The 22,272-nt window shown below is 58.2% G+C and overlaps 1 protein-coding gene across 1 annotated transcript in view; it reads left to right on the top strand.

Annotated features, from left to right (window-relative positions):
- Positions 1 to 22,272, top strand: part of NFATC2 (nuclear factor of activated T cells 2) — a 119,479-nt gene that overhangs the window by 7,336 nt on the left and 89,871 nt on the right. Inside the window, exons 2-3 of the mRNA XM_062204365.1 lie at positions 9,547 to 10,561; positions 15,638 to 15,809. Of these exons, the coding sequence (XP_062060349.1) occupies positions 9,547 to 10,561; positions 15,638 to 15,809 (1,187 nt within the window). The remainder of the gene's footprint in view (positions 1 to 9,546; positions 10,562 to 15,637; positions 15,810 to 22,272) is intronic.

Raw genomic sequence — 22,272 nt, 5'->3', positions numbered from 1 at the left:
CTGCCTGCTTACCTGGAGCAGAGCCTGGTGGAGGAACTGCCTTTGACTCTCCCCCTGAACTTGTGAACTTCCCCCGAATATGCAAAAAGTGGAGATGGTGCTGTGCCCTGATGAGCCCTGGTCACCCAGCTCCAGCAAGGCGTCTTCCTCCCTCCCTTCCAGCCCACACATGCTGCCCACCCCACCTCTGGTTACTTTGAATCGAATTCCAGATGGCATGATATTTTGTTAATAGTCTGCCTGTCTCTCGAAGATAAGGACTCTTGAGAAAACACCAATGCTGTTATTCCAACTGAAATGACTCAATAACAGAGCCAGCGGCTGGGTTTCTGGCTGCTCTCACAACTGGTGTTTCACACGCTTTTGTCTGAATCGAGATGCAAGCGAGAGTCGTCCGCTGTGTGTGGTCAGACTGACCGCTGCGTCTCTCCCGTCTCCGAGAGCCCCGCCGGTCCCTGTTCTTGGCAAGCTCTTGCTGAAGACACGGGCCATCTGGGTCTTGCCAGGTGGATCCCAGTGGTGTCTTCTTAACCTGTCCCTCTGTCCCCAGTTTCTCTGCAGGGCCCTTGGTTTTTCTTTTTGCCCCCTGCAAAAAGAAGCAAGCCAGGGGAGACCGTAGGCTGCTTTACCCGAGTTGGCACGTGGGGCTCCTCTCGACCTTTCAATCCGCGGATTTGTGAAAGCGCATTTTTCTTCCTGGGCCTGTGTGAGTTCATAAACTGCGTTTGGAGAAGCCGGCCCTTCCCGTGTGAATGTTCATGGAGCCGCGCTTGGGTGAGCTTTCTGGAGGCAAGAAAGCAGCCCGCAGAGCTGGGATTTGTCAGAGTCCTTATGAAAGCAGACCTGCTAGGGCCTGCCTGCCGAGGCGGCCGTGTTCCCCCGGCGGGCAGGGCCCCCAGGTCCCGGTGCCTGCAGAGTTCTGTGACAGCCGCGGGAAGGGGCTGTGGATGCGAGTGGTCCCCAGAAGGGGGGCTGCAGGTCCGGGACATGCGCTGTGTTGTGCTGGACAGGGAGGAATGTCTTAATGGCCAGGGGCTGCCAGGCCCCCACCCCCCTGCACGTGTGCCCACCCCCACGAACACAGGACACAGAAGTGAAATCCCCTGGAGAAAAGTGTCAATGAAGGCCCCAGCAGGTGTGGATGGTAAATCTCTGCCCCAGGCCAGGGCTGCCTGGGCCGCCCCCTCCCCCCCTCCGAGGGGAAGCCTGCACTTGACTCCAAAGTTGACCGAACGCAGCCTGGCGCTGGGCTCTGCAGGCCACAGGGGGACGCCCGCCGGGGGGGCTGGTGTCAGGGTGACCAGGGCTCCTGGCTGGGGCTCTTAGGGGATGAGAAGGGAAGGGGCTGTGCTGGCCAGTATGACAACAAGGCCATCTGAAACCTATTTCTGGCTCATTCTTCTGCCCAGCTCTTTCCTTCTGCTTTTGGGGGGAAGCCAGCTGGATCCTGCTGTCTGTCATGCGCTTTAGACACAGGCCCCTCCATCACAAGTCCGGCCTCGAGGGGCCGTCTGGAGAGACGGCAGGCCGGCTGGATCAGGCTTCCGGTGTGTCCCTGCCGCGAGCTGCTCCGTGGTAATAAGATGGAAACGGCTCCTGCACCTGCTGAGGCTGTCGCTGACTTACTGTTGAGCGAACGCAGCGCCACGCGCCCGGCCTGCGGATTTGTGTTTGTGTGAGGGTCAAGGTCACTCAGGTTCAGCCTGTGGGGAGAGGAGTCCGGCAAGTGGTGGCTCCTGGGTGGGATCACGGGGGAGCCCAGCAGGGGGATGGGAACGTTGTGTGTCCCAAGTTGTGTTTCCCCACAAAAGGGCAGGCGACGGACACGAAGCACTGGTGCATTGTGTTGTGCGCAAGTGACCTCTCGTTTTTTCGTGTTTTTTTTTTTTTTTGTTGTTGTTTTGTTTTTAAGATATATTTATTTACTTGAAAGGCAGAGTCAGAGAGAGGGAGGGAGGGTCCTCCATTTCTGGTTCACTCCCCAAATGTCCACCACAGTGGAGCTGGGCTGATCCAAAGCCAGGAGCCAGGAGCTTCTTCTGGGTCTCCACGTGGGTGCAGGGGCCAGAGCCCTTGGGCCATCTTCTACTGCTTTCCCAGGCCACAGCAGAGAGCAGGATCGAAGAGGAGCAGCTGGGACTGGAACCGGCGCCCATATGGGATGCCGGCACTGCGGGCGGTGGCTTTACCCGCTGTACCACAGCGCTGGCCTCGACGCCTGGGTTTGAATCCGGCTTTGCCCCTATTTTTGTCATCTTGGGGGTGTCTGCACCTGTGCCTCAGTTTCTCTAGGTGTAGGAGAGATGTTGGAGACAGCCCTCCTGCCTGAGAGAGAGACAGTGCACGCAAAAGCTGGTGGCACAGGGACCGTCACCAGGTGGAGTGAATAAAAACAGGTGGAGCAGTCTGGGGTTCTGCAAGGCAGGAAGGCCCTGTGAGGCGGCTTCAGCCCAGCGACGGGAGGGTCCCTCCAGGCAGACAAGGCTGCATCTACTGGAAGCCCCAGCCCTGCTGCCTCCATCTCCAAGGTGACCTTGAGGCCTGCGGGTTACAGGTTGCATGCGTCTGCCCGCCCTCCCACGTCAGCGTGTGGGCGCGAGTGTTTTTGCACAGGGCGCTGCCAGCAGCCCGTCTGTAAGGCTCATTGCTTGCGGATCGTCCGGGGCCTGTGTCCCCGGCGCCTGGCCTCATGGCGGCCGATTTGGGCAGGGCGACTGAGCCCTGCGTTTGAGCGTGTCTGGAGGAGGCAGACAGCTGTCTTTGCTGGGACAGGGTCAGCAAAGACCGGAGCATTCAAGGTGGCCTTGTCCAGGGCTCTCGCGTGGCCGAGCCAGGATGGCGAGCGCCCCGCCTCGTCTTCCTGGCACTTGTGCGCCTGATTTATCCGGGAGGAATTTCTCGACATGCAGGCGCTGTGCCCGCGTGTGTCACCTCTGAGTGCAGGCGGGCCAGCCCGCGTCTCTGTCATTAGTGGTGTCCCTGATTCACTGGTGGGGAATCCTGTTCTCACGGCGCCCGTGTGCGTGATGTGCGTGACGCTGCATCTGGGGGCCTCGGGGGTGCTTTGGAACTGTGGCTGGGTGGAAGGCGGTCTTGTGGCTTCGTAGAGAGAGTCTGTCCTGTGGGCTGTGCAAGCCGCCAGAGGAGAAAGCAGCCCGCCCACCCCCTCCGGTGCGTGGTCCCTGCAGCCCCTCTCTTTGGCTGCAGATCTGTGGGGCCAGGTGGTGGCATCCTGAGTGTTGCCATGGTGATAGACTGTGATGTCTCAAGCCCAGGACCCGGAACTCACAGCACCTCTGGCCGTGAGCTCATGGCGTGCGGGGCTGGCTGACCACCTTGGACAGGGATGGGCCATGGCTCTGTGGCTCCATGGCCTGTCTGAGGGGCATCCGTTTCCAGGCCTAGCCCTGCCTTCTCTTTTCCCAGCATTCAAACCTGAAGGCACCAGTTAACTTTGCCGCCCCGGTGTAAGTTGCCCTGCTGGGTTTCTATTTTGGTCACTCTATTCTGCTTCCCGAAAATTCCACCCGCCTGCACTTCTCATTGGAGAAGATGTTCGCTCGCTGTTCCCGTTTTCAAAAGTGATCTGTCGGCGGCTGCTTCAGACTTGGCTATGTGAGCGTCTGTGAGGGCGGGCGGCAGGCCCGCGGGAGGAGAAGGCGCTGGCAGAGACCACCGCGCCGGCCCGTGTGCGATTTTAAAATAATCCTTGACTCAGTTCTGGGGCGAACGGAGGGATTGGGAACATTCCAGAAGGAAGGAGCCAGCGTCTGCGGTTGTCGGGGGTGACCTGCGTCCTGGGTGAAAGGTGCGGCTCCAGCCATCCCTGCGTGGGAGTCGAAGTGTCAGCTCTAGGAGAGAGCCCCTTGCGTGAGAAGCGGGGCTCAGCGGTGGCTGAGGGGGGCAGGGAGCAGGTTGCCTGAGCCTGAGTCCCGGCTCTGCCACTCAGGAGCCCTGCGACCTCTCTGAACCTCCCTCCTGCGGTTCTGGGGACAAGTGCAGGAACGCGGGGCAGATGAGCAGAGTGAGCGGTGTAGACGGGTGAGGTCAGACCACGGTCTCCTGCTGAGTCACTCACACCTTAGTAGGGTCCGGTGGATGCGCTCCCCGGGAGCCTGCGGGAGACGTGCAAAAGGTGGAAGGAGGGGCGTGGCTGCGTGGTCTCCCCGCTCCCTGTGTTTGCTTCCTTGAAGATTTATTGATTTACTTGAAAGGTGGAGTTGGAGAGAGAGAGAGAGAGAGAGAGAGAGAGAGAGAGAGATCTTCCATCCGAATGGCCACAGTGGCCAAGGCTGGACCAGGCAGAAGCTAACAGCCTGGAGCTCCATCCAGGGCTCCCACGTGGGTGCCGGGGCCCAAGCACTGGGCCTGCTTTCCCAGGCGCATCAGCAGGGAGCTGGATCAGAAGTGGGGCAGCCGGGACGCAAACCAGCGCTCCTATGGGAGGAGCAGTGGCTTAACCCACTGCACCACACATTCTCTGTGGGCCCCTAGAACTGCGGTGAAAAAGAGTCATTGAAATGCTGACCAGGTCCTTTTCTTCTTCTATAGTAGGTGAAAGGCAGAATTTTCACTTAAAGGTCATTCTTTCAATAATAGTGCCAGTAGTGACCCAGGAGGCCCTGGGTAGTGAGACTGCTCTGTGCTGTGGGCTTTTTGTGGGTTGAATGAATCCTCGGGTTGGTGTCATCACCAACAGCATCCGCCCTGCCCCCACACGACACCAGGCAGTGGAGTTTCCCCAGGTCCTGCGGCCGGGGGTGGGGGTCTGCTGCACCGGGCTCGCCTCCCCCCGCTGACGGAGCCCTCTGCATAGGGGGCCTGGCCCAGCCTCCCCCACAGTCTTTTCCTGTGCTTTCTGAGAGTGGCCAGAGAGCTCCTCCAACACTCAGGGGACCTAGACAAGCACCGCCCCCCAGATCCTGATGAAAGGGGGGTGGTGGCAGTGGCACCCCTGGAGGCCACGTGGGGACAGCCTGGTTACCTGCTGGGGCCGTCTCTGTATTGTTCCAGGTTCGATGCGGTTGTGGGTGGTGCTGGCAGCGGTCTCTGGGCGTCTGCCACACACTGGCCGTGCGTGCTGGGCAGGGCTGGCAAGCATAGCACTGTGAGTCTCATTTAGGGCCAGGGCTAGGGTTCCAGCCAGGAGCCTGGAATTCCAACTGGGTCTCCTACACAGGTGCAGGGGCTAAAGCACTCGGGCCATCTTCCATTGCCTTCCCAGGTGCGTTAGCAGGGAGCTGGATCAGAAGTGGAGCAGCCAGGGCTCAGACAGCACTCATATGGGATTCCAGCATCGCAGGTGGCAGCTTCACCTGCTGTGCCACAGCTCCAGCCCCCACTCCTTTCTTTCTAACATTTGCTCTTCCATCTCCCACCTCCTGGCTCTGACGCAGCAGACCCTGTGCGGCCATGGCAGAGCTGTGTGTCTTGAGCGTGGTGGGGGCAGCAATCATGTTTAACATGAGGTAGGAGTCCTCAGACCCCGCGTCTGTACGGTGAGTGATGCCTTGATACCAAAGGCCCCCAGGGCGGGGGCAGTGAGCCCCGGCTCCGTGCCAGGGCCAGCCACTGTGGCTCACTTGAATTTAGCACCTTTTATTTTTTCTTCTATTTCTACCCTACCTTCTATTTAGAGAGGTGACACTGATTTTCCATTTGTGGTAGCGGTGTCAAGTTTCCTTGCAAAATAAAAAAGAGATTCATGTGAGCAAATGTCAATAGAAATATTAAGTAAATAATATTGACTGTTGGTGCAGGGCCAGCACAAGGACCGTGCAGGTGGTCAGGAAAGGAACTTTCTGGAAGCCCTCCTGAGGAGGTTGTGGGCTTCTCAGCTGAAAGTGGCTTCACCCAGTGCTGCGTGGACGCGGCGGCGACTGCGACGGAGCCGGCTCTCCGCGAGGTGGCGGAGACAGGGAATCCCACCTACTGAGGGAGCGTTTTACCGGCATGCTGTTCGGGGAATCTGCTGCCCAGTGCCCGGGACTGAGTGAAATGACAATGATTCATTGCTTCCAGCTCCCCTGTTTGCCGCACAGCAAGGTCTTAGGGAAAGAGAGAGAGAGACGCCGCCGGGCTGGATGGAAAGCAGCGTAAATGCCTTAAATCCTGTTAAGCTCAGCAAAGCCGGGCTTTCTGTTCTCAGGCCCGCCGGGCAGCGGGAGCTGCGGGTGTCTGCGTGGCTGCATTTCCCGGCCGTACCCGTCGGCCCCCGGGGCCTGCTCCCCATAACGCGCAATGCGGCATTTCTGATAAGGCTGGGGTTCGGCCAAGAGACTTTGGGTGCCTGGTTCTGCTGGGTCACAGGGCAGTGGACACTCAGAATGCGGTCAGGCGTGGATTTGCTGTGGATCTCTTCCTAGATTGAAAGTTGATGCTCTGTGACCCACTGGGAAGGCGTGTGGCTGCGTGTGTGTGTGTGTGCGCACGCACAAGTTCAAGTCCAAGTTGATGTTGTCAGCTTCACAAGATCTCCAGGCCCCAGCAACTAACCTTGAGAGATTTCGGAGGCAGGAGCAAGCCCGGGGTCTGCTCCAGTCCCTGCCGAGGACGGGGGTGGGCGGCGACTTTTCCAAAGCCGCACGGCTGGTTAGTGGTGGGGGAGGACCAGGATCTCAATTTCCTGCTTCGTAAACCAGGGTTTCATTACCACATTATCAGGTTACGTCACTCCCACCACCACTTACAAAGTGGAATAGCGTCTTTGGGGAATTACGTCTCGCTCCATAGTCCAGAAGTCAGGCAGGCCCCCGTCTGCCGTGCACGGTCCCCTCCCTGGAGGGGTAGTCACCGGGACCGATACCTGGCAGAGACCACGCCGGCCGTGTGCCATGTGCACAGAGCCCTCTCGCCTGGTTGTACACTGCGTGCTGTGTGCGTCTCGCTTTCTCCTTTAAAACCAAACCTCAGCATCGCTGGTCTCCACGCAGCGGGCGCTTTCCAGGCCTTTTTATGGCCGTGTGAACTCAGCAGCAGCAGCTTGCCAGTCGCTGTAGGTGGACTCGAGGTCGTTTGCAGTCCTGGGGGCTCACGGAGGGCTGCAGGGATCGGTCTCGGGGGTGCTCCCTTCTGCACGGTGAGCGTGAGCGGCAGGAGCAGTGTCTCGGCGTGGCTGAGCTGGCTCCCAGGGCGCGGGTGTTTGAGATGTAGACGGACGGTGCCCAGTCACCCTCCCTGGAACTTCTGCTCATCCACCTTTAGGCTCAGATCTTAGTGTGCCTGGGGGCGGAGCCGTTGAGGCAGAGGCCACAGGAGGTGCAAAGGCCCTGAGGCAGGAAGGAACCTGGTGCTTTCCAAAAGTGTAGAGTCCAGAGGAGGGAGAGGTGAGAGAGCAGAGAGAGGCAAGGCCAGACGAGCAGGCAGGACCCGGCGGGGCTGAGCAGTGGAGGGGGTCCTTTATCTTCCCCGGGGGAGCTGTGGGAAGCCAGTTTTGGGGTTTTCTCCTGAAGCGGGGCGCTCTGTGGCTCCCGCCTGGTCGGCCGAGCTGGACAGAGCGGACAAGAGGAGGTGGAAGCCTGCCCGAGCGGCCCCAGGCCCCCCGAGATGGGAGCGGGTCGCGAGGCCTCAGGAAGAGGCTCTGGGTCTGGCCCGTCAGGCCCTCAGTCACGACTCTGGCTTGCTCATTCGCTCGGCCTCTGCTGATGGAGGGCCTGTGAGTGCCAGGCGCTGTGGTAGGTGCTTGGCAAACAATGCTGAACCGCGAGAGCCGCGGATCTGAGCCCGGGAGTGCAGTCACCGACTTGCATAAAGGGCCAGGGAGCGAACGTTTGCCTCTCGCGTGGCAGCTACGGCTCCGCTGCAGGGGTGCAGCTGCGGCCACAGAGCCTGGGGGAACAAACAGGTGTGCTGTGTGCCCACAAAACTTTACTGACACAGTCCGCAGGGTGGACTGGGGGCTCCTGGGCCATGGTTTGCCTCGTCTGGCGTAGCAGGCTGAGATTCAGCAGGTGTGAGTGTAGGGAAGCCAGGAGGGGTGGGGACAAGCGTGGTGACCGATGGCTGAGCAGGTGCACGGAAGCCAACAGGAAGTAGCCGCAGGAAGAGCCTGGGAGGAAGATTCCAGGCGGAGGGCGGGGCACACTCCAGGATACTGGGGCTGGAGGATCAGGCAGGGTAGCAGAGGTGCGACGTGGCCTCTGGGGACAGGTGGGGGTCTTGGGATGGAGGTCTTGCCGACTCCTAGGTCCTATTTGAAGAGGAAGTTTTTGTGGTGGATTTTGAAAATGGACATTTTCAGAGGTGGCTGCGTGGGGACCGTGCTGCAGGGGGCAAGTGTGGAAATGGATGGACCAGGGTGATGGTGACAGTGACACTCCAGGTGGCTCAGAGCGGGGTGGACTCATCGGACAGGGGCAGATGTGTTTTGGTTTGGTGACAGAGCAGCGAGGATGTGCTGCTGGGTGGGACGAGAGCCCGGCTGAGCCCCGCGGCTGATGGAGAGAGCAGGGTCACCACAGAGTGGGGCTGTGGAGACACAGTCAGGTGACGAGTGCCGGGAGCAGACACTCGGTCCCCCACAGCCCCATGTGCCCGGACCCGTGCAGGCTTCGCGGGACGGCCGTCCACCGAGGCAGGGCCGGGCGTGGGGGGTGGACTCTGTGGGGGGCGGGTGGCCATGTCCTCAGGCGGGTGGCGTGGAGCAGTACACCTGAGCAGCGTCCTCCAGTGCTCGGTCCTGCTGAGCTGGCAGCACAAGCTCGAAGTGGATGCCCACTGAGACGACAAAGCGACACCAGTGAAGCCACTGCTTTGCTGGTCTGGGGGCCTCTGTCACCTGGCCCTGCTTTCTGGGGGCCGAGTGACCCCCGGGCAAGACTTCCAAACATGCTCATTCTGTGTCTGTGGGTGAATCTCTTTCCTGCCTGGGGCCTCGGTCCCCTCATCTGTGAAATGGCACAGCTGGGGCGCAGGTCGGGGTGAGGGTGCGGCTGCTCGTGCTTGGGCGTGAGCCTCTGCAGTTCACGTTCAGTGCCACACAGGACGCTGTGGCCGGTGCAGCGTCCCTCGGGGTCCCGCGGCCGTCTTGTACTTGTAGAGTAGGAGATGAGTGTGTTTCGGGGTCACGGCCCACGGGTGGGCTAGGAGACTGGTGTGCGGGTCGTGACCAGCGTTGGCATCGGGCAGCCCAGGCAGCAGGGCTGTCAGTGTGTCCTGCATGGCGGGGCGGGGCGGGGTGGGGTGAGTATTGTTCCAGGCGCCGGAGTGTGGGAGTGCCGTCTACACTGTGAGGTCAGCCACGCGTCTTCTCAGAGTTGCGTTTGAGCCAGAGTGGGGAGGTCCTAGCCCCACTCGTCCTCGGAGCCCGGCCTGCGTGGCGCGGTCCGGGTGGGCGTCAGTTCTCCTTGGTCTCTGTCATCGGGAGACCCTGGGGCCGCCGAGGCACCCGTGCTTTCCTCGTGGTGAGGGGCGGATGCTTGTAGCTCGGGGGTCGGTGCGGTGGGGACGGAAGGACAGAGACAGGGGACAAAAGCTGACCTGTGACGGCTCTGCCTCGGGAGTGCTGTTTGAGAGGCTTAAAGAGACCCCTCCCCCTTCTCTTTCCAGAAGAAACGAGTGCACATAAGGCCGGCAGCCCACCCTCCGGACTCGAATACCCCGGTGATGTCTTGGACTGCGGCCTCAAGCCGTACAGCCCCCTCGCCAGTCTCTCTGGCGAGCCCCCTGGCCGGTTCGCAGAGCCGGATAGGGTAGGGCCCCAGAACTTTCTGAGCCCGGCCCAGCCAGCACGGGCCTCGGGCCCGAGCCCTCGGATCGAGATCACTCCGTCCCACGAACTGATGCAGGCAGGGGGTTCCCTCCGCGCGAGAGACGCCGCCGGCCTTCTGCCAGAGCAGCCGCTGGTGGGGGCGGCCGCCGGCCCGAGGTTCACCTTGCCCGTGCCTGGCTTCGAGGGCTACCGCGAGCCGCTTTGCTTGAGCCCTGCGAGCAGTGGCTCATCCGCCAGCTTCATTTCCGACACCTTCTCCCCCTACACCTCGCCCTGCGTCTCGCCCAATAACGGCGGCGGGCCGGACGACCTGTGTCCCCACTTTCAAAACATCCCTACCCATTATTCCCCCAGAACGTCGCCAATAATGTCACCTCGAGCCAGCCTCGCCGAGGACAGCTGCCTGGGCCGCCACTCGCCCGCGCCCCGTCCGGCCTCCCGCTCCTCGTCACCTGGTGCCAAGAGGAGGCATTCGTGCGCCGAGGCCGCGGCTGCCCCGCTGCCCGGAGCCTCACCCCAGCGCTCCCGGAGCCCCTCGCCGCAGCCCCGGGACGACGGCGCCCCCGCGGGCTACCCCCCCACGGCCGGCTCTGCCGTCCTCATGGATGCCCTGAGCAGCCTCGCCGGGGACGCGCCTTGCGGGGTTCCCCCGAAGATGTGGAAGACCAGCCCTGACCCGTCGCCCGTGTCCACCGCCCAGGCCAAGGCCGGCCTGCCCCGCCACATCTACCCGGCCATGGAGTTCCTGGGGCCCTGCGAGCAGGAGGAGAGGAGGAACTCGGCGCCCGAGTCCATCTTGCTGGTGCCGCCCACCTGGCCCAAGCAGTTGGTGCCTGCCATCCCCATCTGCAGGTGAGTGGAGCCTGGGAAGCCACAAGTGTGTGCCTGGTCTTTATTTATTTATTTGAGAGGCAGAGTTACAGACAGAGAGAAAGGTCTTCCATCCGCTGGTTCACTCCCCAGATGGCTGCAATGGCCAGAGCTGGGCTGGACCAGAGCCAGGAGCCAGGAGCTTCTTCCGGGTCTCCCACGTGGGTGCAGGGGCCCAAGCACTTGGGCCATCTTCTGCTGCTTTCCCAGGCCACAGCAGAGAGCTGGATCGGAAGTGGAGCAGCTGGGACTTGAACTTGTACCCATATGGGATGCCAGCGCTGCAGGTGGAGGCTTGGCCTACTACGTCACAGCGCCGGCCCCTTGTGGTTAGTTTTAAGAGACTGTTTCTTGGTGTTCAGCATGGAATTTAGTCAGGTAGTCTGGATTTAAGTCCGGATTTGCCACTTGTAGCCTGAGAGGGAAGTTGACTGCTCCCAGCTGCACTTTGCTTGCCTGTAAGGTGGGTATTGAGTGTTCCTGACTCAGTTCCCCCATTGATGCACTTGCTCATATGACCCCTCACATCCTTTCAGTCTCTTAGCAAGCATGCAGGAGGCACCTACTGTGTGCAGCTTCTGTGATAGATACTGGGGGGCTCGTGGTGAGCTCAACAGGTCAAGCTTTCGGCCGCCAGGGAGCTGACGTCCCAGGGTGCGTGCAGCGAGCCTTCCTAAGTGACTCTGCCTTCTCGGTGTTTGTTGGCATGTCAGTGCTGTGCCTGGGGGTTTGGCGGCCCTAGACAAAATCTGCAGCCACAGTCTCCCCGGAGCTTAAAATCTGGGCAAGTTGAGCAGGCAGCAGCAGGCGGGCTGCCGGCTGTCTCAGGACTGCCGTTGCTGCCGTCAGTCTTGCGCTGTGCCCGTGCAGACATTGCTAATCAATCCGGACTCTTTCTCATCAAGCACCGTTTTTTGATGCCAGGCCCAGGCAGGCCTCACTGATCCGTCACTCATTTTTACTGAGCCTCTCTCTGGCTTTGGTTCACTTCCAGGGTAGCGGTAGTCCTTGCCTGTTGGTGTTACTTTCAGGGGTTAGGAGAAACCTGCCAACTCTCCGCACAAAGCAAGATATCAGGAAAGGAGTGGCCGCCATTGAGATCGGGGAGCCGCTCTGCAAAGGGCTGCCTCCCGGCGAGCCCTGTCTGGGGAGACAGAGCTCGCGGTCACTGGGGTGCTGTGATGGCCGCCACAGTCAGGGTGTCGCTGAGTGATGCGCTGTGCCTGTCATTTCATGAATGCCCTCGCCAGCCTGGCTCGCTGTTTTCTACGTTCATTTCGGTGACGGGAAGGGGCTGTGCAGAGGCGGGAGCAGGTCCTTTGTCCCCTGTTCTGCCAGGAGGGGCGCTGGAGACCTGCGCCGTCGCCCTTCGTCCATGCGTCACTGTCTCCTCCCCCACCCCTGTCCCTGTGTATTTCAGGCAGGTGAAAGCAAACACGTATGCAGTGGGGTTGTGCTGCGTTTGTCTGAGACTCGGCTGCTTATAAAACCCTTCCTGCTCCGGCAGCCTGAGCTCCATCCGAACGCGAGCGTCCTTTAGTCTCTGGCAGGTGCTGGCCAGTGAGTTTGCAGGAATGTTCTGTAAGGTGGAGAGGGCAGGAGTTTGGGGAAGCCTCTTGTCCCGCTCAGCTCAGGTGTGGGCACGACTCCGCGGGGGGCTGGGTTCAGGTGCAGAGTTGGACGCTGGCTTCCATGGCTCCGTTCTTTTTATTTATTTGAAAGTCAGAGTTGCCAGGGGAGAGGGAGAGAGAACAAATGAGCACTTGATAATCCATTTGTTGGTTCACCTCCCAGATGGCCACAATGGCTGGGGCTGGACCAGGCCAAGGCAAGTAGCTTCATCCGGGTCTTCCATGTGGGTGGCAGGGGCCCAAGCACTTGGGCCATCTTCCATTGGTTTCTTAGGTGATGGTGCCATTCTTTTTTTTTTTTTTTTAATATTTATTTGAAAGTCAGAGTTACAGAGAGAGAGAGAGAGAGAAGGAGAGGCAGAGAGAGAGAGAGAGAGAGGTCTTCCATCCGCTGGTTCACTCCCCAAGTGGCCACAACAGCCAGAGCTGCGCTGATCCGAAGCCAGGAGCCAGGAGCTTCTTCCGGGTCTCCCACGTGGGTGCAGGGGCCCAAAGACTTGGGCCATCTTCTACTGCTTTTCCCAGGCCACAGCAGAGAGCTGAATCAGAAGCGGAGAAGCCGGGACTAGAATCGGCGCCCACATGGGATTCTGGCGCTGCAAGTGGGCGGCTTTACCTGCTATGCCATAGCACTGGCCCCAGGCACCATTCTTTTTTTTCTTTTTCTTTTTTTTTTAATTTTTGACAGGCAGAGTAGACAGTGAGAGAGAGAGAGAGACAGAGAGAAAGGTCTTCCTTTGCCGTTGGTTCACCCTCCAATGGCCGCCGCGGTAGCGCGCTGCGGCCGGCGCACTGCGCTGTTCCGATGGCAGGAGCCAGGTGCTTATCCTGGTCTCCCATGGGGTGCAGAGCCCAAACACTTGGGCCATCCTCCACTGCACTCCTTGGCCACAGCAGAGAGCTGGCCTGGAAGAGGGGCAACCGGGACAGGATCGGTGCCCCGACCGGGACTAGAACCCGGTGTGCCGGCGCCGCAAGGCGGAGGATTAGCCTGTTGAGCCACGGCGCCGGCCCCCAGGCACCATTCTTAAGATTGCATTTCATAGTGGAATCCCCTCTTCAGAGGCAGGCAACATTGTAAGTGGAAACCTGGGTGAACCCACTGGGCCTCCTACTAGTTTTTGATACTTCAAAAGATATTAATACAGGACTAAGACTTTTTTTTTTAAATATTTGATTTATTTTATCTGAAAGGCAGAGTTGCAGAGAGGCAGAGGCAGAGGCAGAGGCAGAGGCAGAGGTAGAGAGAGAGAGAGAGAGAGAGAGAGGTCTTCTTTCTGCTGGTTCACTCCCCAGATGGCTGCAATGGCTGGGGCTGGGCCTATCCTGAGCCAGGAGCTTCTTCTGGGTCTCCCACGTCGGGGCGGGGCCCAAGGTCTTGGGCCATCTTCTACTGCCTTCCCAGGCCACAGCAGAGACCTGGATTGGAAGTGGAGCAGCTGGGACTTGAACCCCATATGGGATGCCAGCACTGCAGGCAGTGGCTTTACCCACAATGCCACAGCACCGCCTCCAGGCTAAGACTCTTTTAGGAATCTTGTTTTCAGACTTAAAAATTGTACCTTGCATATGTGGAACAAATAAGAGTGTTTGCCACTGAGGCGCTGGCTGCAGGCAGAATCCCGAAGGCCGCTTGGGACAGAGGCCAAGGTAGAATTAAAGGCCCCCTGGGTGCTCAGGGACTGGAGGGGAGATGGGCGTCAGGCAGCAGAGAGGCACAGGTGAGTGAGGATCCCAGGCCCTGCTGGCGAGGAGATGGAGCTGCCTCCGTGGTGACGGCTGCACGGTACCACGCCCCGCCGATCACGGCTGCACCCGGCGGCTCTGAGCCAAGGGAGAGAGGACATTTGGATTAATAACTTCTGCCACTTGTGGCCGATCAGGACAAGGTGACACAACCCCACACACTCGCAGCTGCAAGGTGACTCTGACTACACAGGGCTTCCTTGAAATGAAGCCGATCACTCACTCACATGTTCTTTGGAATGTCCATCTGCCCACCCGCACATCCCTCTACCCACCAGTGAGAGAATTTCTTAGGCCGTTTTAAGTACAGGAGTGGGATAATAGGCAGTGTGGAGGTGTGGAGCTGGGGGCACGAGTTGGATCCCATCTTGCTCTGTGCTTTGGGGGTGTGGCTCTGAGACACCGAAGGGGTGGTGTAGACAGATCTTCAAAGCCTCAGTCAGTTCTTCAGTGGCAAAATTCCAGACCCACATCCAGTCCCTGTCCTATAGGCTGGGTAGACCAGTGCCTGTCCCCAAAGACTGACAGCTTCCAACGTGCAGATGGGTACATCTGACACTGTGGCTAAGCCAGGTAGTGATAGGAAATCTGTTTGAAATGGACAATACGTTGCAGGAAGGAGTAATTCTAGTTCATGTTTGTCGGGTACTTGTTGTACTCGGCTCTTTGTGGGGTCTCAGCATCCCCATTTCACCCAGGGAGGCAGAGGTGTTTGCTCAGTCGCCCAGGTGGGTGGACTGGAGCTTGAACTTGGGTGTAACTCCAGTTATTGTAGTGATGTGTGGTTCAGGTCTGAGAGATTGGTCTTGCCTGTACCAAAATCAGACATCTCTCTGTGGTTAGATGTTCAGCACTTGACCTGTTAAGTAGTGACTGTGACTGGTAGTGGCCTTTCCCAAAAATGTGCTGTAAATCAATAAATATTATTTGAAAGAGAGACAAATGCAGAGATCTTCCATCCACTGATTCCCAAATGCCCACAACAGCAGGGGCTGGGCCAGGCTTACAAAAGGAGCCCAGCAATCAATTCAGGTCTCCCACCTGGGTGGTGGGGACTCAAGTACTTGAGCCATCACCTGCTACCCACCAGGGTGTACACTAACAGGTAGCTGGAATTGGAAGCTGACCATGGACTTGATCTCACTGCTCTAATACAGAGGTAGGTGTCCCAAGAGCATCTTACCTGCTGCCTCACATAGACTTTTAATGAGGTTTCAGATGTAGAGCCAAGAGCTGTACTGGCCCGCAGATGCGGTCTGGTCCACTTGCCAGGTGGTGATGGGGGATTGTGGAGGAGAGAATAAAGTTCTTCCTTGAAGTTGCATGTTGTTTGTGACACCTGTGGGCCTCTTGCTTTCCAGCTCAGCCCCATGTTGCTTCTCCCATACTTGCTCCTCTGGAAGAGGAAACATCCTTGCTTTTGAGAGGTGGGAGGTGATGCTGTTGGAAGCATGCTGTAACTAACACAGAGTGAAAGAGGCGTCATTGATTGAGATGTGGTCATATTAGTCAGATGGAAGAGAGAGCAAAGATCTCTGAGAACATGTGACTCCTGAACGCCCATCATCTTGTTCTTAGGTCCACCAGATGCGATTTCAGAAAAGGGGCCGTTTACATTTATTGTACAGGCTGATGGATTCTGGTTTGTTGTACACACCACTGACTGCATTTCCTCCTTCAGCATCCCAGTGACTGCGTCCCTCCCTCCACTGGAGTGGCCACTCTCCAGCCAGTCCGGCTCCTATGAGCTACGGATTGAGGTGCAGCCCAAGCCACACCACCGGGCCCACTATGAGACGGAGGGCAGCCGAGGGGCCGTCAAAGCTCCAACTGGAGGCCACCCCGTGGTTCAGGTAAGGACTTGAGCTCTTCTCCTTTTGTGTGCTGTGTCTGTGGCTAGGTGATTACTTCTGCCAAGCTGGCCGAGCTGTCACATGCCAGGCTGTGGTGAGTGTCTCGGCCTCTCCCTGCTCTGAGGGAGGGGGCCCTTGAGCTTGAATTGGTACCAGAAATGAGTGCAGCTGCTCAGAGACCAGAGGAGAAAGTCTTCCTGGCTGGACAAAGGTAGACATGGCACTCCTGGGCAGGATCTCGTTCCCCTGTCTGGCCATGGAGGAGCTCTGGGGTCATGCTGAGCTTTCTGTGTTCACAGGTTTCCGAAGCCATAATTTTCAGTTTCAGGCAAGAGATCATTGAGGGAAAACAGGAGGCGCTTGTGAAACAGAAAAATAAGTTAAAACTGCACATGGCCACCTGAAATAACTGTTATAAGCACGCTGAGGTATTATCTGTTGTCTTTTTCCTACTCACCCACAGGGCAGCCTCCACCACTACACATCTGAATACTTGTAGTTTGCATTCGGATTTTTTAAAAGATGTTTACTTTATACCCTGAGCGTTTCCTCCTGTTTTTTCTTAATATCTTTTATATCTATGGCTTTTGATTTAACCTCAGGTTTTTTTTTTTTTAAATAAGTAGAGAGGTGTACTTTTTTCCCCTCCAGATTAGAGTTGAAGTAGTTTTTTTTTTTTAAGATTTATTTATTTATTTGAAAGTCAGTTACACTGAGAGAGAAGGGGAGAGAGAAGGGTCTTCTATCTGCTGATTCACTCCCCAAATGGGTGCAGTGGCTGGAGCGGGGCCAACCCGAAATGAGGAGCTTCTTCTGGGTCTCCCATGCAGGTGTAGGGGCTCAGGACTTGGGCCGTCTTCCACTGCTTTCCCAGGCCATAGCAGAGAGCTGGATCAGAAGTGGAACAGCTGGGACTCAAATCAGCACCCATTTGGGATGCCGGCACTGCAGGCAGCAGCTTTACTTGCTAGGCCACAGCGCTGGCTCCCTGAAGTAGTTTTCTTAATTGTGTAGTAGTCTGAACCAGCCAACCTGAACCTTCAATGTCATGAAGTTAATGCAGCTTTTTGCCTTTAAGTGAAAGTATTCTATGAGAGGAACAGGTTCTTAGTCCCCAGTGTGCCTCAGAACTGCCTTCAGTGATTCTTAATGATGCAAATTCTTGAACATTTCCCAGACAACTTAATTAGAAACCACATAACCTGAATAGACCTTAAACCAAGCAACAAAACAAAAATCCCCGAGCCCACAAACCACCACAGTTGTTTTGCTGTTCTCCCCGGTGGAGGACATCTGTGACAACATTTGGGGCTTTGAGAAACCTGAGACGTGGCTCTTTCTAAATCCCGCCCTGCAGCCACGTTGGACTCTGCGGCTCTTCATGGGTATATATTTTTTCTTGACCGTGGGCCACTTTCTCCTTTCTTGGCTGTCTTGTGATTGTCGGCTGTGTTCTGACATTGTGGAAACGGTGCAGAGACACTGCATTGTGTTACCTTCTTCTGCAGGCGGGTCAGTTATGGGCTGGGCACTGTGAGCTCATGTTGATTTTATATGTAGATCTCTGGAAAGCCCATGTGTGTCTACACCTTGCTGGGGCTCAGCCTTTGAGCTCTCTTAGCCGTGACTCGGATTGAGGATTGGTTCTAGGCCCTACCCAGGCAGGTTTGGGGTAGCCCTTACTCTAAGACAGATACCTGTTGCTCTCACATGCGTGTTTTAGTACTTTGGCATTGTAGGTACTTTCCCCCTCTGTGCCAGCCCTGCTCTGTTCCAGTCTCTGTCATGTGCTAGTCTTCCTCTGTGCTCACACAGCCCCACCTTGGCCCCGGACTGGAGGCTCCCTGAGCACCTTTCTCCTCTCTGATGCCTGCCCTGCCAATTCCAGCTGCTTCTATGGCCCGGTGTGCTGGACTCCACCTCCTGTGCTCAGCAGGACCGCCACGCTGTGCTGATGCCCCACTCTCTGCGTGTGGAAGGGAAGCTGCCCGAGGCAGTGAGCTGCCATGACCCTGGGCTCACCTTGTGTGCTTTCTTTCCCTCAGGGACTGGTCTTATGTCGCCTGCTGTCCAATGTCAGAAACCAGTTGCCTTGCGTGTTCTTACAGTTGTTGGGGTGGGAGGGTGGTCCATTACCAGCTACTTGTCACACCCGAACTTGGCTTCTTGTGGCAGGGTCACGAAGCGTGCTCAGTCCTGGCTTGGAGGGTGCTGTGAGAGTGCATGTTTGAATCAGAGTTTTCACAGGAAGAGAGAGAAAGTTTTTCAAAGCAGGTTAGAGAAAGGGGCTGCTTGAGGAGACCCCCAAGATATGGTGTGAAGCCTCAGAGAACTGGACTTGAGGATCAGCAGGTGCACCTGCTCTGCAGCTGTTTGTGGAGCACCTGCTGCGTCTGTGCCGTGCAGTGCCTGCAATGCCGAGAAGCAAGTAGGAAAAAGAATGAAGTTACAGCCTCTTTTGCACAGAGCACACGGTTTACTAAACAGCCCTGCAGACAGGAGAGGGACAGCTGTGGCAAGTGACGTGAAGAAGTGTCTGGTACTCGCAAAACAGAGGAGTTGGCAACAATGGGGGAGGAACATCAGCTAAGATTTCTCTGAGGAAGAGGCTGGGGCTGAGGATGGACAAGAGGGGCTGGCATGTGCAAATGCCCAGTGGCAGAGGGAACTAGGTCAGAGGAACATGAAGAGCTGAGGAGAGAGGGGAGACAGGCAGGGGAGAGACATGGGGAGGGGCCAGAGGATGTAGGACCTGAGTGGCCATGGGAGATAGTTGGGCTTCTATTCTGGAGACGTGAGACACGGGAAAGAAACATGATCTGATGGAGGCTGTGACAAAACCCCATTCCAGCTGCTCTGGGGTGGGGAGAGGCCAGGTGGGGGCTGTCTCAGAGTCCCTGGGATGGGTGTGTTCTCTTCCCTGGTTCTTGGCCAGGAAAGCCAGGTTATCTTGAAAGAGTTACAGAGATGGGGCGAGATCTCCTGTCTGCTGGCTCACTCCCCAGATGGCCACAGTGGCTAGTGCCAGGCCAAGCCAGAGCCAGGAGCCAGGAGCTTCATCCAGGTCTCCCATGTGGGTGCAGGGGCCCAAGGACTTGGGCCATCTTCCACTGCTTTCCCAGGCCATAGCAGAGAGCTGAATCGGAAGTGGAGCAGCCGGGACTTGAACCAGCGCCCATATGGGATGCCAGTGTTGCAGGCGGTGGCTTTACCCACTACACCACAGCGCCGGCCCCAGGAAAGCCAGTTTTTTTTAAAAAGAAGTGCTTTGAGAAACAGTGGTGATGTGGAGGTGACTGCTGCTGTCGGCTGGGCTGGCGGGCGGCAGCCTCAGCGGCCGGCCCGTCTCACTCCCTGGAGCTGCCTGGATGCCGCCGAGCCTCGCCCCATCCCTGCCGTCTCCACAGCTGGTGCTATTTTGGGCCCCACCGCAGTTGCTTCTCCCCTCCCCAGGGCTGGGGCCCCGCCCTTCTCTTTTTTCTTTGCCGAACTGTAGAGCTTCGGGTTTTTTTTTTTTTTTTTGTGCTCAGTGGTTTCGAGTTGCTCTTTATATAAAAAGGAAATGAATACAAGATCATTTCATTCTCTCTCCTTTGATATAAAATTAAAGATCTGAAAACATATGCATGCTCAGCTGTTTCTCTCCTTTTTTTTTTTTTTATTGTCACTTGATCTCAGAAGAAAGTTTGTTGCAAACCTTAAATGCTCTTGATCTCATGACTCATTCCTGTAGGGGCTGCTTGTGGAGGTCCTACGGGGCACAGGCACAGGGCCAGCTGCTAGGGGTGATAGACCCCCAACCTGATGGAGTTCAGCAGCTGCCCCCAGGGGAAGGGAGGGCAGGGCGGCTGGTGAGCCCATGCTGGGATGTTGTTAGACCACGGAGGCCAGATGAGGGCGGCCTGGAATACGTGTGTGGAGTCGGGGAGACATGAAGGCTGATTAAGGAGCTTATCCATTGGACTTAGAATTTGGGGGTTACAGATCCTACATGACAAACCATGCTGAGAGGTGGTACTTGGAAGTTCTACCTTATACTGAGGGGGTGGCTCATTGGCTGGGACTCTGAGCAGGTGCTAGGTGGTGGGAGCATCCTGTGTACTGAGCACAGCAGGTGCAAAGGCCCTGTGGCGGGAAGAACTTGATGTGTGTCTGAGTTACCGCGGGGTGGACAGGATTTTATCCCAGTGCGGGGAGGGGAGGGATGGACTTTGAGTAGGGGAGCAGTTCTGAGATCACACCAGCTTCTCCCTGGGGACTGGACTAGAGGCCTTAGGGAGGAAGGAGGGACGTTAGGCTGTGGCAAGGCTGGTGAACGACCCAGGGCTGCTGTTGGAGGCAGAAGGCAGCAGTGGGAGGCCAGGAGGCAGCTGGGTGGCTGGCTCGCCGGTGGGTGGAAGAGCCTGCCCCCTCTGTGGGCCGAGGGCAGAACCAGGAGGGAGTGGACACAAGGGGCCCCAGGGGCAAGCCCATGGGCTTCGGGCTGGGAAGGGAAATGGCTGGGTCGGCCAAATACCAGGAGCGATAGCTAGTGGGGGGGGGGGGGGCGTGGCCAGGGAGCAAGTGAGTGGGGAGGGGCATGGCGGAGAGCACGGGCGCCTGGCCCCGGGAGGCGGTCACTCTTGGGTCCCCGCAGACTGTGTCCTGGGGTCTGTGGGTGCAGCTCTGGTTTTCCTGGCTGGACACTTGTTTTCCCAAGAGCAACCAGGACAGCTTGGTCTGTGTCTCCCACTTGGGCCATCACCTGCCGCCTCCCAGGCCGTCCATCGGCCGGAAGCTGGAATTGGGCATGGAGCTGGAACTCAAACCCAGGTGCTGGGATTTCTGTGTGCCATCCACACTGGGTCCAGGCTGCCCTCGCTCAGAGCCCGTGAGCTCTGGAGCACCGCTGGGGCTCCCCTGGGGGAGTCAGGGTGTCTCAGTGCACCTGGCGGACCCTGGACTACAGGCCTTAGAGAGAGGGAGCTGCTGGGCTCCTCTTGAAAGGGCCGGGGTGTGGGGTGCGGGGGCCCTGGGCGTGCAACTACCTTTCCCGGCGGCCACGTGAGGTTGATGTGCCCAGCTTAGCGGGTGGCGCAGCACCAGCAGCGAGGGCCTCGTGTCCTTGCTGGCCGCCTCCGAGCCCCTGTGCCCTCTCCTGCACAGAGCTGCCCCAGCGGGGCCCTTGTCCCATTTGTGCGTCCTCATAGGGGCATTTTGCCACATCTCTGGGACCTGTTTGCAAAGAGAAGAATGATCCAAGGGCATCCTTTCAGCTAGAGTAGCCACAGCATGACTCACTCGAAGAGAACATTCTGGATCCGTCCAGCTGTTCAGACAGATGGACAGACGACGGGGGGTTTCCTCCAGGAGGGATTCCTCATGGGTGCAGAAGCTGGGTTCTGTTTGTCCTGGGTGACAGGAGCAGGTTTCTCAGGGCGAGGGGTGGGGGCCGTGCCTGCGTGTCCAGGTAGCCCCGGCCGGGGCAGGCTGGGAGAGGCTCCCGGCTTTCGTCCCCTAAAGCAGGTCACAGAGCAGCACTGTTCTGTCGCCGCCCGTGACTCACCGCTGAGCGAGGGAGGAGAGCAGCCGGCCAGGGTTTTCTGCTCCCAGGCGGGGCGCAGCCGTGGCCGTGAGCAGGGCGCCGGCGTCCACTTGGCCAGCAGCCACTGCAGCCCCTGTTGTGCGCTGAAGGCAGGAAGTGGGCCTTGCTGATGGGGATTTGCCTTTGACCGGGGCTGGCGTGCTGGCGCCTCTGGAAGGCTCAGCGAGGAGAGAGAGGTGCGGCCATCGGTGCCTCCAGTCTGGGGACGGGGCAGCAGCAGAGTGATCTGAGCGGGTTCATTTGTTCACCACTTCATTGATTCATTTCCCAAGCCCCTGCCGGGTGCTGGGAGCAGCCTTGTGACCCCTCGACACTGACATTCTGGCTGGAGGGAGAGATGTGATACGGCTCATACATGGGAGAATTGCAGGCGGGTTGGAAGTGTGGTTAGGTCCCGTTGGGGGGAAAACCCACAGTTGGGAGGAGTGGGCCTGGCAGGGCAGGCGGCCACCTCCCGGGGAGGTTTCCTCTAGGCAAAGCAGAGGGCGGTGGGGGAGCTGGGGCAGGGGCTCCAGGCCAGGGGATAGCCAGGGCAGGGGAAAGGGGGCTGGTGTGTGGGGCTGCCCCTGGGAGGGTTAGGATGAGCCCTGGCTGCACTGGGGGTGTGTTTTGCGAGTGGGGAGGCTGGGGTCTCTGAGTGATCCCTAAGCAGGTGCCCCCCCCCCCAAGGTGGGCGTGTAGCTTTTGGAGGCTGGGGCCCTGTGGATCCCTGCTGAGCCTCCTCCTGTTCGGGGAGTAGGGCTCATTTTAGGAGCAACCCGCTCCGGCCTTTCCATTTGCAGGAGGCGGGGGTGGAGTGGGGACCCTCGAGGAGGCGCCGTTCTCGCCACCGTCTTCACCGCCTGCTCCCCGGCCACGCTAGGCTCTTGCTGATTTAAC

Source organism: Lepus europaeus, chromosome 10 (genome assembly GCF_033115175.1).
Source record: "Lepus europaeus isolate LE1 chromosome 10, mLepTim1.pri, whole genome shotgun sequence".
In the NCBI taxonomy this organism is placed as follows: Eukaryota; Metazoa; Chordata; class Mammalia; order Lagomorpha; family Leporidae; genus Lepus; species Lepus europaeus.
This window is presented reverse-complemented; position numbering and strand designations above follow the sequence as displayed.